Consider the following 19,649-nt stretch of genomic DNA (forward strand, 5'->3'; position numbering starts at 1 on the left):
TATTAGCAAATTCCGACAATAATTTTATTCTTGTTAAAGATTGTTTGAGTAATGTGGAAGCATTGGGAATATTTTATTTTTAGGTAAGAAGGAGAAACAGAGGTAAAAGTTTAGTATGGTGATGGTGTGGTGTGGCGGCAGTGTGGTGACGACGGAGTGGTAGATCTATGATTTTTTGGTGGATCGGGTGGAGGACGGTGTGGGTAGAGAATTTGTCCATGTTGGACCCTTAATTGACTACGTATTTTGGTAGTCGATTAAGTTAATCGAATGTGCTATGGTAGTCGATTAAAGTGTTAATCGACTTTTTGGTAGTCGATTAAGGTTACTCGATTTCCTTTTTTGATTCATTTTTTTGATTTTTGTGTATTGATTCCGATTTGTATAATCAATTACAATTTATGTATATTATTTGTTTTGTAAACAAATGTTGATTTTCGTTTTTTATAGTTGTGTTTATTTTTTTACTTTTAGGAGTGAGTTACTTAATCGGTGACACTCTACAGTTGATTAATATCACAGTCGATTAATATACCTGACAGAGAAAAATAAACAAATAAAAAAATTAAAAAAAAAATTAAAGAAATTTCCTTAGTCGACTAGGTTCTATAGTTAATTAATACACGTGATAGAAAAAAGGTTAAAAAAGATTAAAAAATAATAATAATTATAATAATAAAAAAAAAACGGATCATGAGGTAGCCACGTAGCAGGTGATAGCGTTGATAAGGTGGCAGGGGTTTAAATGGAAAAATGGGTGGCTGAAATTCAGATTAAGTTTTTCTCTAACGGTGCAAAATAGTTTGTACCTCTCCCTATTAAAAGAAGTATTGAGGGGTTCAATTTCAAATAACCCCATTAACAATATTTTAGAGATAAATGCAGCACTAATAAAGTTTTGTAAGCTTTCACATTCTAACCGGAAAGAAAGATCCCAAACAATTGAATAAAAAATATTATGAATGGATAGGACAAACAAGGGTATCATATGCAATACTTTTAATTTAACTTGTATGATCCTGAAACACTTGACTAAACTACAAAACAATAATGATAAAATTGGAAATTCATTCAAAATGGAGTAGCCTCTACGTAACTTTTTGATTTTGTTGTCATCTTTAACTTGCCGTGTTTTCCAGGGAGAAGAATTAACTGAATCATGAGTTGTGTAACTATAAATACCTCATGTCTTATACAAGAATTCACATCAATAATACTTTCTCTCATAAATATTTCAATACATTTTAATTACCATATCCAGCTAGAAAAAGGAAAATCGCCTCGATCACACCGAATTGGAGGTTTATTTTAGCTGCAGTATTAGTATTGCAAATGTGGGTTTCTCAAGCCACTGCCCGCACACTGCCCGACGCATCAATAGTTGAAAGACATGAGCAATGGATGGTTCAATATGGCCGTACTTACAAAAATGATGCAGAGAAAGCCAAGAGATTCAATATTTTCAAGGACAATGTGGAGTACATTCAGTCCGTAAATGAAACTGAAACTCGGGCTTACAAACTTGCCATCAACAAATTTGCTGATTTAACAAATGAAGAATTTCAAGCATCTCGAAATGGATACAAAATGAGATCTCAATCGAAATCATCATCTAAAGTTTCATCGTATATGTACGCTAATGTCAGTGCAGTTCCACCAAGCATGGACTGGACAAAGAAGGGAGCTGTAACTCCTGTTAAGGACCAGGGGCAATGTGGTAATTAAGTCAAAATAAGACATATCTACATCTAATATTTACTTTTTCTTTTTTTATTTTTTTTTTGGAGAAATTGTAGCATTAAAGAGACTAATTTATCATCAATAAAAAAAAATACAGGATGTTGCTGGGCATTTTCAGCTGTTGCAGCCACAGAAGGAATAAACCAACTCACAACGGGGAATCTGGTTTCATTATCCGAACAAGAACTTGTGGATTGTGACACAAGCGAAGATCAGGGTTGCAACGGTGGTCTAATGGACTATGCATTCGAGTTCATTATAAGTAATAATGGACTCACAACTGAATCCAATTACCCGTACGAAGGAGTAGATGGAACATGCAACTCTAAGAAGGAATCTTCTCATGTGGCCAAGATTACAGGGTACGAGGATGTTCCTTCAAATAGTGAGTCAGCACTGCTCAAGGCTGTGGTTAACCAACCAATATCTGTTGCAATTGATGCTAGTGGATCTGATTTTCAGTTCTACTCTAGTGGAGTATTTACTGGACAATGTGGAACTGAACTTGACCATGGTGTGACTGTGGTTGGTTATGGAGTAACTAGTGATGAAACGAAGTATTGGTTGGTTAAGAACTCGTGGGGAACTAGTTGGGGTGAAAATGGATATATTAGAATGCAAAGGGATATCGATACTGTTGAAGGTCTCTGTGGCATTGCCATGCAAGCTTCCTATCCTACTGCCTAAAATGTGTAAAAACTTAAGATGGTCATATAAAAGTATCCCAAGCAGTAGTGTTTTATGTCCATATTATGTGAATAAATGTGTAAATTAATTTGCTGCAAATATTTAATGTAAAGATTGAAATCAAACAAACTTCCAATTTCACCACTTTGACAACCTCATAACGTGTATTAGTACAAACAGTCAAACACACACTTTCTCTAAATATTCAAGAGAATATGAGGAAAATCTTCGTTTTATTAACTGGGGCAATTAGCCGAATATATATATATATATATATATATATATATATATATATATATATATATATATATATATATATATATATATATATATATATATATATATATATATATATATATATATATATATATATTGATATGCATAATTGGGCCAACCCAATGGGCCTACAAATTACTTACCTACTGGGCCACGAGCCCAATATTGAAGACCACTATCACCGAGGCCCAATCACCTTCAACTAAGGTTTGGGCCCGACAATCTCAACTAAACTATAAATAAAGGTTTGAATTCATTCCTTAAGGTACGTCCTATTAACTGAGCAATACTAAACTAATGGTATTCTCTGGACTATTTATATGATCAGCACGTCTGACTTGAGCGTCGGAGGGGTTTCCGCCGGATCAACCCCCGACTTAGCTTATGTGTTCTATGATCGCAGGTACCTCAGGATCATCAAGTTGTCAAGCTACTGATCTGCTTTGCTCTCCCAGTTCGTTTTCTACACCACCCTATGTGAGCTACATATTAGCATCATCATTTTGGCGCCGTCTGTGGGAACGATGCAAACCAGATCACGTAGCCAACAAGATCCTCCTGAGGCGTCTGCTCGGAGAGAAAATGACACAGCTAACGACCTCCCACCTCGTGGAGGCTCTGGCTTGCCACCTCCTCCTCATCCCATGGATCCGCCTCGCGAGGTTCAGGTGATCCCCCCTCGGGACCCACCACTCGCCGATCCATCACTCCCTGCTCCTCGAATGGTTCAAATAACCGAGGATGCGCTTCAACGCATGATAGCAGAAGCTTCAACTCGCGCTGCCACAGAGGCCGTGATCCAATATATCGCCACGATGGGAGCAAATGCTCCCAACGCGATACCAGCACCTGCTCCACATGTGGAGCCACCTATGGCACCACCGCCATCGACTCCCTGAGGGCTTACCTCTGCCCCCAAAATATCTCGCTCGCCAAGGGTTATCGACTCCCTGGGGGTTTACATCGCCCCCAAAATATTTTGCTCGCCAAGGGTTATCGACTCCCTGGGGGTTTACATCGCCCCCAAAATATTTCGTTCGCCAAGGTTTATCAACTCCCTGGGGGCTTACAACTGCCCCCAAAACATTTCATTCGCCATGGGTCATCGACTCTCTGGGGGTCTACTTCCGCCCTCGAACGGTTCAGATAACCGAAGAGGACCTTCAACATATGATCGCCGAACCTTCAACAAGATCAACTTCTACTTGCTCCTCTAACGGTTCAGATAACCGAGGAGGCCCTTCAACTTATGATTACAGAAGCATCTTCCCGCGTTGCTACTGAAGCAGTAGCACAACGCATCGCCACAACGGAATCTCCTTCTAGACCATCCTGTGATGATCCTCGAGACATATCTCAGGACGTCACCTGATGTCGTGACCGAGATCCCCTTCTAGACCCCCTCGTGATGATCCTCGAGGCTATCTTCGAGATGACACTTGAGGTCGCGCTCGAGATCCACTTCGAAACCTTCAGCAAGACCCTCATCAACCAGCTCCACCTCACATGGTTCAGATAACCAAAGAGGATATTCGACATATGATCGACTAGGCCATTCAGATGTCCTACTTCAGCTACATCTGATGTCATACCTCAGGTACATCAGATGTCAACTACATCTGATGTCATACTTCGAGTACATCAGATGTCCTACTTCAACTACATCTGATGTCATACCTAAGGTACATCAGATGTCCTACTTCAGCTACATCTGTTGTCATACCTCAGGTACATCAGATGTCAACTACATCTGATGTCATACTTCGAGTACATCAGATGTCCTACTTCAACTACATCTGATGTCATACCTCAGGTACATCAGATGTCATACTTCAGCTACATCTGATGTCATACCTAAGGTACATCAGATGTCCTACTTCAGCTACATCTGCTGTCATACCTCAGGTACATCAGATGTCAACTACATCTGATGTCATACTTCGAGTACATCAGATGTCCTACTTCAACTACATCTGATGTCATACCTCAGGTACATCAGATGTCATACTTCAGCTACATCTGATGTCATACCTCAGGTACATCAGATGTCAACTACATCTGATGTCATACTTCGAGTACATCAGATGTCCTACTTCCACTACATCTGATGTCCTACCTCAGGTAGATCACATGTCCTACTTCAACTACATCTGATGTCCTACCTCAGGTACATCAGATGTCCTACTTCAACTACATCTGATGTCATACTTCAAGTACGTCAGATGTCCTACTTCAACTACATCTGATATCATACTTCAAGTACATCAGATGTCATACCTCAGGTACATCAGATGTCAACTACATCTGATGTCATACTTCGAGTACATCAGATGTCCTTCTTCAACTACATCTGATGTCATACCTAAGGTACATCAGATGTCCTACTTCAGCTACATCTGCTGTCATACCTCAGGTACATCAGATGTCAACTACATCTGATGTCATACTTCGAGTACATTAGATGTCCTACTTCAACTACATCTGATGTCATACCTCAGGTACATCAGATGTCATACTTCAGCTACATCTGATGTCCTACCTCAGGTACATCAGATGTCCTACTTCAACTACATCTGATGTCATACTTCAAGTACGTCAGATGTCCTACTTCAACTACATCTGATATCATACTTCAAGTACATCAGATGTCCTACTTCAACTACATCGGATGTCCTACTTCAAGTACATGAGATGTCTTATAGCCATGAGAGAACTCTCGAGTCACTACTACGTCGCAGCGGGACAACTCCCCCGACGCCTACACTTAACCTCGAGACAGCTCTTGAGTCGTTACCACGTCGCAGCGGGACAACTTCCCCGACAATAATATTTAGCCTCGAGACAACTCTCGAGTCGATATAACATCTGGGCGATACAACTCCCCAGTTACTACTTACCCGTGTGACAACTCTCGCGCTTCAACTAAATTGTGGTGAAACATGTCTCAAAATGCTCGGCCCTACCACCTCGCGACGAGACAACTCGTTCGAGGCTACCACGCGCAAACGCGACCTCCGACGCCCAGGCCTTGCGCTGCAATGCCGCGCACGCCCTTGCCGCCGCGCGCGCCCGCCGGCCTTGCGCCCCAACACCGCGCCGCGCGCCCCCTAGCCTTGCGCCTTTAGCAGGCGCTAGCGCCGTGCGCCCTCGCCGACGCGCGCTAGCGCCGCACGCCCTCGCCGACGCGTTCTAGCGCCGCGCGCCCTCGGCGAGCGCCTTCGCCGACATGCGCTAGCGCCGCGCGCCTATCCCTCGCGCATCATCGCCTTGTGCTCCCACGCCATGCGTACCATCCCCGCATCACGTAACTCCTCCTGAGCTGGGGGGCTAACACACCCCAAGGGTTGGACATCCCATCCCACAGGCTGGGTATCCCCTCACCTCTCTACATCAATTTCAGCGTATAATCGCGGAAGCCTCAACTTGTGCTACCACTGAAGCAGTGGCACCATACATCGTCATAGCAGGAGCCAACGCTCCTCCTCGTGAGGCCCCATTGGGTCCTCAACATGATCAATTTCTACTTACTTCTCGAACGGTTCAGATAACCGAAGAAGACCTTCAGTGTATGATCACGGAAGATTCAACTCGTGCTGCCACTGAATCGGGGGCACCATATATCGCCAAGGTTGGGCATCTCACCCCAATGGTTCGTGATCCCTTCATCCTAAATGGGGGGCTATCCCATCCTAAAGTTGGGTATCTCATCTCAAGGGTGGTACATCCACTTACCTTTCAACCCCAAGGGGTTTCACATCCCATCAAGTGTTTCACGTCCCTACTTCAAAAAACAGAAAAAATGGTCTGACGCGCACGCGCGAACCAGCGGCACAACCGTGCACATCCACCTCAGACCATAGGTCTCGAGCGCCTCATCCTACAGTGGGCAGTTATCCCCATCCTAAGGTTGGGCATCACCCTTACCTCTCAACCCCAAGTGGGTTCACATCACATCGCAAGAGACGAGGATAATCTTCCTACTCAAAAAATAGAACATCTCCAAGGGGGTGAATATCAACCACCAAAAAATAGAAGAAAAAAGAAGAAGACGAAAAAAGAGAAGAAGAAAAAAGAGAGTAAAAGAAGAAGAAACAAAAGAAGAAGGAAGAAGATGAAAAACAGAAGAAGAAAGAAAAAATAAGAAGAAAAAGGAGAGCTGCAGCCGAGCCGCGCGCGCGAGCCGAGCCAAGCCGCGCGCGCGCGGCTCCATTCAAAAAAAAAAAAAAAAAAAAAAAAAGAAAAATCTCACACGCGCGCGCGCCTTCCCATGCACGCGCGCGCGCCTCCCAAGGCCACCTTGGAGCGCGCGCTCCCACCTAATTGGGCACAACTTTTGCTACTCTCCACCAAATTGCGCGTAGATTTCACCTCGCTTCACCAAATCGCGCGAGAATTTCAACGCGCTCCACCAAATCGCGCGAACTCTTCAACGCGCCTACCAAATCGCGCTCGCTATCAAACGGATAAATAAAAAAAATATTTTCTCCATGCCATGCCAACGATTAACGCAAGACTACAGCACAGATCTACTCTCAATACGATCCGGTACTCCTTTCTACTTGGCTCCCACATCGTCTCGAGAGTGGGGGGCTTCCGAGACAACTCCCACGAGGAGCAAACTCGCTCAGTACTACCACCCGCAACGAGACAACTCCCACGAGGAGAGAAATCGCTCAGAGCAACATCAATCCACACACTCGTCAGTCGCGCGTCATCCAATGATTCTACAACTTTGCTGCGAGACAACTCCCATGAGGAAACAACTCGCCCGAACTTCACTATATAATCACAAGCTCAAGTTAGCACGATTACAACCCTAGAAACACTTAGAAATATTATGGGAATCTATATAGCCTGGCCAGCTTGATTACTCAGATTTATCTACTTGTTTTCGATGGGTACTTTATTAAAACGTGGCCACGGTCCAAACATACTTAAGACCCACGAGGTCTAACAAGGAGCACGACCCCCATAAAAAAAAATCTTGAGAGTCTGATCCCCTCCTCAAGTACATCACGCACAAGGCTATATGTAAACACATATAAGCAACGCGTCAAAACATTGACAATGTCGAAAAATAACAACTCCCACGAGGAGAATACTAGCTCCGTGCTACGACATTATCGTGAGACAACTTCCACGAGGACGTAACTCGATCAACTCGATTACCCCAGAGACAACTCCCACGAGGAGATTACTTGATCCTTGCTACTACATTATCGCGAGACAACTCCCACGAGGAGATAACTCGATCAACACTATTACCCCGCGACAAGACAACTCCCACGAGGAGATAATTCGCTACTACATCGTCGCGGGACAAAACCGACGACTCAATTAACTTACATCGCGACAACCTTGTCGCGCTATGCGCCAACGCGCATTCATGCCCCTCCGACATACGCTCCAACGCGTTTTCGCACACCATTGACTACTACAATTTTTACTCTCGACACGATCCGTCACCCATTTCAACATGGCCCCCACATCGAATCGAGAGTGGGGGGCTTAATGATATGCATAATTGGGCCAACCCAATGGGCCTACAAATTACTTACCTACTGGGCCACGAGCCCAATATCGAAGACCACTATCACCGAGGCCCAATCACCTTCAAGTAAGGTTTGGGCCCGACAATCTCAACTAAACTATAAATAAAGGTTTGAATTCATTCCTTAAGGTACGTCCTATTAACTGAGCAATACTAAACTAATGGTATTCTCTGGACTATTTATATGATCAGCACGTCTGACTTGAGCGTCGGAGGGGTTTCCGCCGGATCAACCCCCGGCTTAGCTTATGTGTTCTATGATCGCAGGTACCTCATGATCATCAAGTTGTCAAGCTACTGATCTGCTTTGCTCTCCCAGTTCGTTTTCTACACCACCCTATGTGAGCTACATATTAGCATCATCATATATATATATATATATATATAGTAGTTACTACATAAAGGCAATTGAATTTTTTTTACGTAAAATCTATAATAGCAAATTGATAAGTTCTATACCTACTAGAAATCAAATAAATCAAGGATGCACGTTATGTTTTCGATATATTCAACGATTATTTCTAACATGCCTCCACAAGATAGTGGATCCATTTGAGACACAAATCTGTTTTCGAAGTTGTTCATGACATTGCCTGGATAATGCTTTGGTATGTAGGTCAGCCAAACTAGTCTTGAGAAGGAACATGCTAGACTGATCAAAGCTTACCAGAAGAAACTTAGTCTCGTACAAAATGGTAGTTTATGGCAATGTGATTCATTTGCGAGTGAAACACAAGATTGGAGCATTGCTTTGTTGCCACCATGTTGTCATAGTAGATAGTAGGGGGAGCTGTGATGGGGTCGCAACACGTTCTTCACGAAAAAAGAGTATCCATGAGAGCTCTACTGTAGTAGAAGCAACCAATTGATATTCCGCCGGGCTACTGATTATCTTAGATGACCAGAAGATGAGGTTTCCACCTAAGTACATAAGATATGCTGAAGTGGTTTCAGCCCAGACAACTTTGGTGAATGCATGAAGAGAGAGATGTTGCTTACGTTTCAAATGAAGCCCATTGCAAATACAATTTATGTTTTTGGTGTTGTAGAAGACATTTTGTTGTTGTCCAATGTCTTTAGAAGGTGATTACATGAATTGAGCAAGATTATTCACAATAAATGAGATATCCGGTTTTTTAAAAGACTAGCAAGCACCACTTGCGTTGAACGTGATTACATGATTTTACTTAATATATAACTAATTATGATTAATTAATAAAAGTTACATACTGGATTTTACAAAAAAAAAATAATAATAAAAAAACTGAATAAGTACAAAACTTCATGTTCTACTTATATATAAAAGGCAGCCAATATTTGCAATTTCAAAATTTCTATGGGCAAGACCTTACTTGATGCAAGACCAAAATATAAATAAATTTACTAAGAGAAAGACTGAAAATTACAAATATAACCCCAATACTAATTTTGATATTATTAATTCAAGTTAGGCCTAATTGCTATTGCAAGACCAAAAAAAATATGAAAAACAAGAGGGAACTCATTTCACCAACAAAACCCAACCTCTTCTTCTTCACACGCATTCTACACATTTTCTCCAAAAATACTCTTTCATATTCTCCAAAAACCCTCATCAAACAAAACCCTCAAATCTTACTAAAGCTTGCAAATGAGGACATTATGAGCAAACAAGACATCAATATGGATGATTCTAAGGTCGAAGAACACAATGTGATAAGATATATTGTACTTTTTTTAGCTTTGTGGTCATTTTTCTCGTTCTTCGAAAATAATTTCCCGTACACAAAAATTTGACGTTTACAGGTCGATATTTAGCTATAAAAATGACATTATAGAGTTGAATTTTTCAATTTCTGAAAAAATCGACGCCAATATTTCGTTTCAATTACTGAAAATCGACACATTGATGTCGAATTTTGAGCAAAATATCACACACAAATGTCGAAAAAAGTGCGAATAATTGACAACAACTTATTATCGAAATTTCGTGAAAAATTTGACACCAGTGTGTCGAAATTTTACAAGGCGGTGGTCGACTTCATCGATGATGGCGCGGTGGCGAATCTGCAAGTGGTCCTCTTTTTTCTTCCCTCCCGTTTTTCAATTGTGCTTTTTTTTTTTTTTTTAAAATTTGGTCTTGCAAGAGTTATTGATAGAATTAAGTTTTCTTTTTGTTTGTATTTTAATAAGGTCATTATAGTCTTTTTACACTTAATTTGGTATAAAATTTAATTTGGTCTTCCCCTAAGTAAATTTTACGATTGCATATAGTCGCCGCCTATATCAAAATGTATGATGAAATAAAATTATTCTAAAAATGAAATCAATAAGAATATAAAATCAGAAGAAAATAACTAAAATAAACTGTTATATATTAATTTATGCATGGAAAATGTTCGCATTAAAATTTCTTTTATTTCGTTGTGACAGTTGACAATTTTCATTATCTTGAATTTCTTTGCATAAATATTGTTTGAAACAATTAAGTCTTTTTTCGTGTTACTCGTATGTTATGATCACTCTGGTCAAATTTACAAACAATTTCCTTAAAGAAAGTGAAAATTTACTACAAGCATGGCCCTAATGTTTGGTGATTACATCTAAATTGCCTCTAATTTGAAAAATATGCATATCTACATTGAATTGGGATAGTAGCTAAGACGTTACTCATTTCATCATTTACTTTCTCTAAATTATGCTTTTACCCTTGACCAAAATTTGAGTAAACTATATTGACCTCCATTTTGTCTAATTATATGTATACATTCCGTATATTTACTTTCTTTCTTTGACCTCAAAATTTAAAATAGTTTTGATCATCCACGTCTATTACTTAATTTTTTCTTTATTTTCATAAAGTATTTTTGAATAGTCTTTTATTAATATTGATGTTTGAGTTAAAGTATAATACTTATAAGAATATACTTAACTAAATAATAAGACTAATTACTACATCTTAAGATTAAAAATACATTAAACGAAAAGCGCCCAATTTAAAAATGGAGAGTCATTTTTATGTGATTATCTATTTATATACATATTTATGATATTTATGATATTATGATCATTGGAAAACTCTTGTAATACTTTAAAGAAAAAGCAATGTTGAAATTTTGCCTAAAAAATAATTACTATAACAAAAAAAAAATTGCAGTTTTTAACATATTATCTCGTATACTAACAGGTCATTGACAATAAAATTATATATTACTAAATATAAATAATATACATTATCATTTATTTATTTATTTATTATATACTTTTTTTTTTACATAATTGACTATGGTTAAATCATGTTATCACTTATACTATGAAATTCATAAATAACGATCATAAATAAAATTTAAGTTCTTATTTAACCTCAATAATTATAATCAATCTTAGTCATTTAGAACTTTTTTTTTCTGATTTCTAGACGTATTTCTTATATATGAGTATTATCTTTTTATGTTTTTTTTTACATAATTAACTATTGTTAAATCATACTATCACTTATACTAATAAAATGCATAAAGAACGAAAGTAAATAAAATTTAAAAATTAATTTAACCTCGATATTTTAAAACCAATCTTAGTCATTCACAACTATTTTATATTATGTCGAGACATATTTGTTATATATTGGTTATCAATATTTATTTTAAATTTTATTTTATTATTTTTGAATAATCCTTAATTAACTTGATAACGCTCACTTACATGTTATGATATGTCACTGAAAAACTTTATTATGAGTTATATATCAAATACATTTTATTTAAGAATTTAAGAAAACAAACTTCGACTTTCGTAATAAATTTAGTTTGAGTTTACATTATTATAGTTTCATATTTGTGGAATTTACGTGATAAAAACTTATATGAGAACTACTTTAAAATTTGAAACTACTTTAGGTATCTAATGCTTAACTTAAAATGAAAGGATTTATTTTAAAATAAATTTTTACATATATATGGTTATAATATCTCATTGGAAAACTCTTCAAATGTAGTTTTATAAAAATTAAATTGCATCAAAAATTTCAATATGTTGAAAAAATTACAATAAGAAGGAAATAAACTCTCACCTTAGTATAAATATAGCGCATGAAAAGACATTTGATATTTAAACTACATAATTAAGCTATGTTAATTTATTATTTTCATTTTTGTTATTACATAATTGACCTTAACTAATGGATGGTATAACTTTGTGTTAAGGGGCATAATAAGAAATACAAAAATGTTAAAAAATAAAAAAAAACATTCATGCTTTTAAGGTTGGTAGGGGTAGGGATAAGGATAGGGATATATACAATAGAGACCCAACAACTTGTCTTGTACATAGCGATATGTGAGCCATCATAGAATCAATAGTGGAAAGTTGAAGTGGAGGTTATTTTTGCATCATCCATTTTTGTTCAAGTAAAATCATGAATATACTTATCTTGACTGAGAAACGAACCTTGATGTCCATCAGGAGCACTTGCACGCAAAGAAAGTAATAAGAGGCCCGAGATCTGTTAAAGAGAATTATTGAGATAGTGCTTTCAAAATAGCATTCATATATATAAGTATATATAAATATATGGGCGAATGGCAAAAAGGCCCATCACATGGGACTTAAATGCATTTTGGTCCACAAAAAAAACAGTTTCTCAATTAAACTCATCCCTATGTCTTTAGTCTAAAATACCCTCCATAATATAATTCTTATCAATTCCACCCATTATGCTCTAACTTCCTTAATATTACACATTGACCCCGGATTTAAACAAATATATCACATTAACCCCCAATTTTTTTTTTTCAGAAAACAATTTTTTTTCTGGCCAGATTCCGGCGTTGACCGCCGGAGACCGCCGGTCTCCGGCGTTGACTTTTTTTTTTTTTTTTTTTTTTTAAAACATTTTTTTTTCCTGAAAATTTTTTTCCGGCCGGTCAACGACGTTGACTTTTTTTTTTTTTTTTTGAATTGTTTTTTTCTTAGAAAAAAAATATTTTAATTAATATTACTATCTTGACTACTAAGTTACTGTCTCAGACAGTAGTAATATTACTGTTTGGGACAGTAATATTATGAATATTATTTTCCCGAACAGTAATATTATTAATATTATTGTCTAAGACAGTTAAATTACTGTTGGAGACAGTAATTTAGCTGCCTAGGCAGTGTTATTAATTAAAATAATTTTTTTTAAGAATTTTTAAAAAAAAAAAAAAAGTCAATTAACAATGAAATTACTGTCTCCGACAGTTAAATAACTGCTAGAGACAGTATTTATCACCGTACACAGTAATATTAATTAAAAATATTTTTTTAAGAATAAAAAAAGTCAATTAACAGTTAAATTACTGTCTCCGACAGTTAAATAACTGCTGGAAACAGTAATTTAGCAACGAATACAGTAGTATTAATTAAAATATTTTTTAAAAAAATTAATTAACAGTTAATTTACTGTCTCCGACAGTTAAATAACTGTTGGAGACAGTAATTTAGTAGCAAAGATAATAATATTAATTAAAATATTTTTGATGAAAAAAAAAAAGTCATTTTACAGTTAAATTACTGTCTCCGACAGTTAAATAACTGCCGCAGACAGTAATTTAGCAGCCATGACAGTCATATTAATTAAAATATTTTTTTTAAGAAAAAACAAAATTATTAAAAAAGGGATTTTCCTTATTTGCAAATAAGTGCCATTGTCTTGGGCCTATTTGCCATTTACCCTCTCTCTCTCTCTATATATATATATATATATATATATATATATATATATATATATATATATATATATATATATATATATATATATATATATATATATATATATATTCATAAATAGATCACACACAAAATTCTTTTACAAAAAAGTCTACACATTGTCCAAATGTTTGTAAAAGACTAAAATAGCCCCTCACATTTTATTATGCTCCAATTACATCTTTTTGTGTGATCTATTTATGAATATATATATATATCACTACACCAAAACAGGCATTTTCTAACAAACTATAACTGTTACAATAAATATTACTAACGGCGTAATTCCGTTAGAAAACGCATGTTAGAAATTAAGAGGTTCAAATTACTAACGGAATTTGTCCGTTAGAATAAATAATCAGACCCGTTAGAAAAATAATTAAATGTAACGCTTATATCCGTTAGAAGTTATATTGTAACGGTATTTATTGTAACACTTCTGTTATTTGTTCTAACGCATATTTCCGTTAGCAAATTAATTAAGTGTTAGAAAAAAAATTACTATTGCTAACGGTTAGATTCGTATAGTAACGCTTAGATTTGTTATAAATAAATCAGCTTTTCAAAATATTTATTTTTTTGTCAATTAAAATTATTAAAGCCTCGACATCATTATAAAAAACGAGCTTGGGCAGAATATGACGCACATGTTTCCACTGAACCTGTATTACATCGTTCAAAGTAACAACAATTCCTATGATGTACATCACAATATTCATAAATAAAAACAACATCCAAATCTCTAATAAAACATAGAATGTAACCATCCATCAAAATAATCATTTATCATATATAAACTGTTCAACTCAAGTTATCCAGAAAAACGAAATAAAACAAAACAAAACAAAACAAAACAAAATTCGATGGACCATCAACTATTAGAACAAATAATCCACCATTCCAAGTTAATCATCTAAATAATCCATGTAAAACTAAATTATAAACTCAAATATTTACTAACCAGCTCTGAAACCAAATTACAAATCCCCTTTGGACGAAGCCTGCCAACGTATCATAACCCCCTTGAGGAGGGTCCCACACACGAGCATTAGGATCAAGTACTTCTTCAATACAAACTTTCTGTTCCTCAGGTCCAACAATTTTGAAGTGACACACCATGGAGGTATCATCTGTCACTACATATCCCCTGGCTATTTTTCTTCCAAACTTATCACACAAGTAAACTTGAGGATTTGGAGCGTTGGCATTGGCGGGAGGGGCATGCAATACAGTAGGGATGTTCAAATGTTGAGTCGAATAAATAGGAGGAATCGTTGAATTGGATCCAAGCTCACTTGAAGATGCAGAAGTATAACTTGTTTTATCAATCTTTGAAGTAAACCTTCAAGACCGTCAATTCTGGAGATAATCTCATCCTTCTCATCTCTAGCATCTTTAAGAGCTTTTTCATTTTGTTGAATCTTTGACTTTGCTATCCCAAGTTGAGTTACTTGTTTCTTCGAGATACATGAACCTACTGCACGTACTCCTGCCTTTCTCTCTTTTCCAAACACCTCTGCTATCGTACTGTATCAATGTCATCATAAGGCTCCGTACCTTCATCTCCACTCGAGTTTTGGATTTTTCTTTTATTTGCAGCAGCTTTTACTTGCTTCTGTTATAGTCAAATAAGAAGATTTGTGAGATAATAAACAATTTCAATCTTAATAACATGTTAAAAATTTAAAACTAGTTACTTACATATTTATTTTTAGCACTCTCTAAGACAATCCCATCAACGTGCTCATGTGCTACTAACCATTTCTCAACTTGAGGAATCGATCTTGAAGGATTTTCTTGTAGCTAAACAATAACATTATTAATTAGCCTAAAAAATAGCATAAAAATTAAAAATAAATAAATGATACAAACCATTAAATATTCTTTTTATCTCTAATATAAACTCACATACTACAATTTGAACTATTCTTGCATACATCCATTACCTATTTATCATCATAAAGAATCATGCTATATAAAAAAATAACTTATATAGATTTACCATAGAACTCCAATTTCTACAAAACTGAATGTAATATTAGACACCATTTAACACCAAAAAAATTTATAGCATGTAATTTCAGAGAACTTATCAATTTTAAAAATCAAATAACCCCAAGGGAAATTTCAATATATAAGAAAATCATGAAATCTATAAATTACAAAAAAAATATTGAATACAATGGGATGTGGAAAAAAATAGGAAACGTGAAGGCGAGGAGAAAACAATTGATGATTACCTGCACTAATGGATGATTGGCTGAAACTCCCGAACAAATACGGTAGTAGCCACGAATTCCTTCTCTTCCAACTCTGCTCCCGATTTCTCTCTGCCGCCACCAAGTAATTAGGGAAATTTTTTTTTAGTGAAAATAGGCTAATTCATATTAAAAATATACCAATGTTTTAATTATAACTCATATTCAATATTTCTAGTTCAAGCGTAGATGCATTTTCCTCGTAATATCACAACTTCATCTACAATTCCACATTACACACTGACCCAAAATATGAACACTACACTATAAAACAGCCCCGAAAGATTGACTACAGAAACTGCCAGAATTGGCATATTCAAACTCGCTCGTTTCCCACTTCGAACAGACGACCGTAAAACTCTATCAACAAGAGTAAAATTCAGAACATCCTCAAACTTCTCCATGCTATCTACTATTTTTAAGAAGAAACTGTTTTAAAATTCTAACTTTAAACCCTCAAATTCTGCCCAAAAAACGAAGGCGGCAAAAGGTTTATTATTTTTGAAATTCCGCCGATACAACTGTCGGATTAAAATTGGTTTCGTAGTTCGTACAGTAGTCTGAATTTGGGGAAAAAATGTTACCCCTATAGAATTTGGCCTGCTCTACATCTTTCTAAAATAAATAAATTCGAAATTCAAAGTCTAGTTACCTCTAATTTCGGCGACCACCAACACCTGAGACAACAGCCGTAAACCACCACCGGAAAATTAGCTTATGTCGACGGCTTCCTAAAGATGTATCCTGCTCCCCAAACTCCACCAAATCGGCATCAATTAACGATTTCTCCTCTTTATCAATTGAAACCTTAGCTCCCTTTTCCTTTGATTTACTTTCAATTCCTCTGGATTCTCTTATGAATTCAATTTCCTCTGAAGATATGGAGAAATTGAATGAAATAAAAGAGGCAGACGAGAGAGGGACGGGTTTTGGGGAGAAAAAAAAATTTAGAGGGGCTTAAATCGTGGGAGAGAGGGACGGGTTTGGGGGAAAGACAAAAAGAGCAGAATTGAGGGCTACGGTGGTTGAACTCGTGAGAACTCCTTCTCTATTTATTATTAAAATAACTAAATTAGGAACAAAAGATTTAATATAATTAAATAACTTATAAATTATTAACAGTAGCTATATTTCTAACTCATTATCCGTTAGAATCCAACATTATGTCCGTTAGAACAAAATATAAATAAAATAAAAATGACTTATTACAAATACTAACACATAAGTTGTATTGCTAACAGATATAAGTGTTAGCAATTACTAACGGGTATATCCGTTAGAAATCATAAAATAGTGGTGTTAGGAAATTGCTCATTTGGTGTAGTATATATATATATATATATATATATATATATATATATATATATATATATATATATATATATATATATATATATATATATATATATATATATATATATATTCATAAATAGATCACACAAAAACTTCTTTTACAAAAAAGTCTACACATTGTCCAGATGTTTGTAAAAGACTAAAATAGCCCCTCACATTTTATTATGCTCCAATTACATCTTTTATTTTAATTTAACCTCAATTTGACCCCAAGTTTCACAGATTTTTTAATTTTGACCCAAAACACAATTTTCAGTACAATTTCGCCTGTCGCCGCCGTTGACCGCTGGTCTCCGGCGTTGACTTTTTCGCTTTTTTTTTTCCTTTATTTTTTGGGTAAATAACACTTAACCCCCTTGTGGTTTGGACATTTTGCATATGACCCTCTTGTGGTATGAAATTAGGCACATAACCCCCTTATGGTTTTAGCATTTTGCAGATGACCCCCTTATGGTATGAAATTAGGCACATAACCCCCTTGTGGTTTTGAAATTTTGCACATGACCCCCTTATGGTATGAAATTAGCACATAACCCCCTTGAATAGAAAACAAGAAAAGACTAAATTACCCCTATTAAGTCAAAAGTTCTTGTTTTAATTTAAAAATAATTATTTTATAAAATGAAAAGTTTAATGTATTTTTTTGTAAAATGAGAAATATAATATATTATTGTGTTTTTCTATTTTACAGCACATATATATATTTTTTAATTTAATTTTCATTTCAACTTTAGAGAAATGTGTTTTTTAGATTCTTCCAAAAGAATTAAAAAAAATAAAGACTTTGTTTCTTAAAAAACTTAAAGTTCGATAACAACTATAATATAATACATTATATAGAAAATAGTAATATAATAATCATAATTAATGATAATGTTAAAGATTTTCAAATTGATTTTTAAAATCGAATAAATTGTCAATCGTACAATAACAAGTATTATATACCTTTTGTGTTGTAAAATAAAAAAAAAACACAATAATATATTATATTTCGCATTTTACAAAAAAATACATTAAGCTTTTCATTTTATAGAATAATTATTTTTAAATTAAAACAAGAATTTTTGACTTGATAGGGGTAGTTTAGTCTTTTCCAGTTTTCTATTCAAGGGGGTTATGCGCTAATGTCATACCATAAGGGGATCATGTGCAAAATTTCAAAACCACAAGGGGGTTATGTGCCTAATTTCATACCATAAGGGGGTCATCTGCAAAATGTCAAAACCACAAGGGGGTTATGTGCCTAATTTCATACCACAAGGGGGTTAGTGCAAAATGTCCAAACAGCAAGGGGGTTAAGTGCTATTTACCCATATTTTTTTGCCTCTGTTTAAACACCAATATTGTTGTGGTTGACAGTAATAATAAACATATTACTGTTACACACAGTAATATTAACTATACTACAGTTTAACACTGTAATATTGCTATATTAATCTCTAGCACAGTAATATTAACACAACAAAAGTCATTATTATTGTGTAAATAGAGTAATTAGTATGTTGGCCGTTCAACCAAGACAAACATAATATAAAACCGAAAGAATTAATATTGATGTGGTTGACAGTAATATTACTGTCACAACAGTAATATTCACAACAGTAATATTACCGTCAGCTACAGTAATATTATTGTGTTTACAATAATATTACAATAGTAGACAATAATATTATTACGTTACTCAGTCAACAACTCAAACAAAATAAAAAACTCAAAAAAATAATAATATTGGTGTGGTTGACAGTAATATTATTGTGTTTACATTTATTTTACTGTCAACGACAGTAATATAATTACGTTGACTTGTCAACAAATCAATCAAAATAAAAAAATTAAAAGAAAAAGCCAATAAAATAATAATATTGTCGTTGACTGTAATTGTACTGTCAACGACTTAAAATTACAGAATTGTACTGTCAACGACAATACAATTACATTAATGTACTGTCAAGGACAGTACAATTACGTTAATGTACTGTCAGTGGCAGTATAATTACTGTTAATGACAGTACAATTACGGTCAACATTTAGCAGCGGGGGTAAAAAAACAGATAAAAATT

At 35.4% G+C, this 19,649-nt stretch overlaps 1 protein-coding gene and 1 long non-coding RNA gene across 2 annotated transcripts; one reads left to right on the forward strand and one right to left on the reverse strand.

Moving 5' to 3' along the window:
• The first annotated feature begins 1,332 nt into the window (after positions 1 to 1,332).
• On the forward strand, positions 1,333 to 2,427 carry LOC105971135 (senescence-specific cysteine protease SAG39). Its single transcript, XM_012995980.2, has 2 exons — positions 1,333 to 1,717; positions 1,838 to 2,427. The coding sequence occupies exons 1-2, from the start codon at positions 1,333 to 1,335 to the stop codon at positions 2,425 to 2,427; spliced, it is 975 nt and encodes a 324-aa protein (XP_012851434.1).
• Positions 2,428 to 14,754: 12,327 nt separating this feature from the next.
• LOC148767023 (uncharacterized) lies at positions 14,755 to 16,126 on the reverse strand. Its single transcript, XR_016034272.1, has 2 exons — positions 15,680 to 16,126; positions 14,755 to 15,593 (listed from the first exon to the last, which is right to left on the reverse strand). It is a non-coding gene; the product is annotated as an uncharacterized LOC148767023 (long non-coding RNA).
• Positions 16,127 to 19,649: the final 3,523 nt, after the last annotated feature.

The sequence above is a fragment of the Erythranthe guttata genome, chromosome 11 (assembly GCF_056151865.1).
Source record: "Erythranthe guttata isolate IM_541 chromosome 11, IM_541, whole genome shotgun sequence".
Lineage (NCBI taxonomy): Eukaryota > Viridiplantae > Streptophyta > Magnoliopsida > Lamiales > Phrymaceae > Erythranthe > Erythranthe guttata.

Coding starts and splice junctions, on each gene's coding strand:
- LOC105971135 (XM_012995980.2), top strand. CDS start 1,333: ATGTGGGTTTCTCAAGCCACTGCCCGCACACTGCCCGACGCATCAATA. Junction 1,718..1,837: donor TAAGGACCAGGGGCAATGTG/GTAATTAAGTCA, acceptor AAAAAAATACAG/GATGTTGCTGGGCATTTTCA.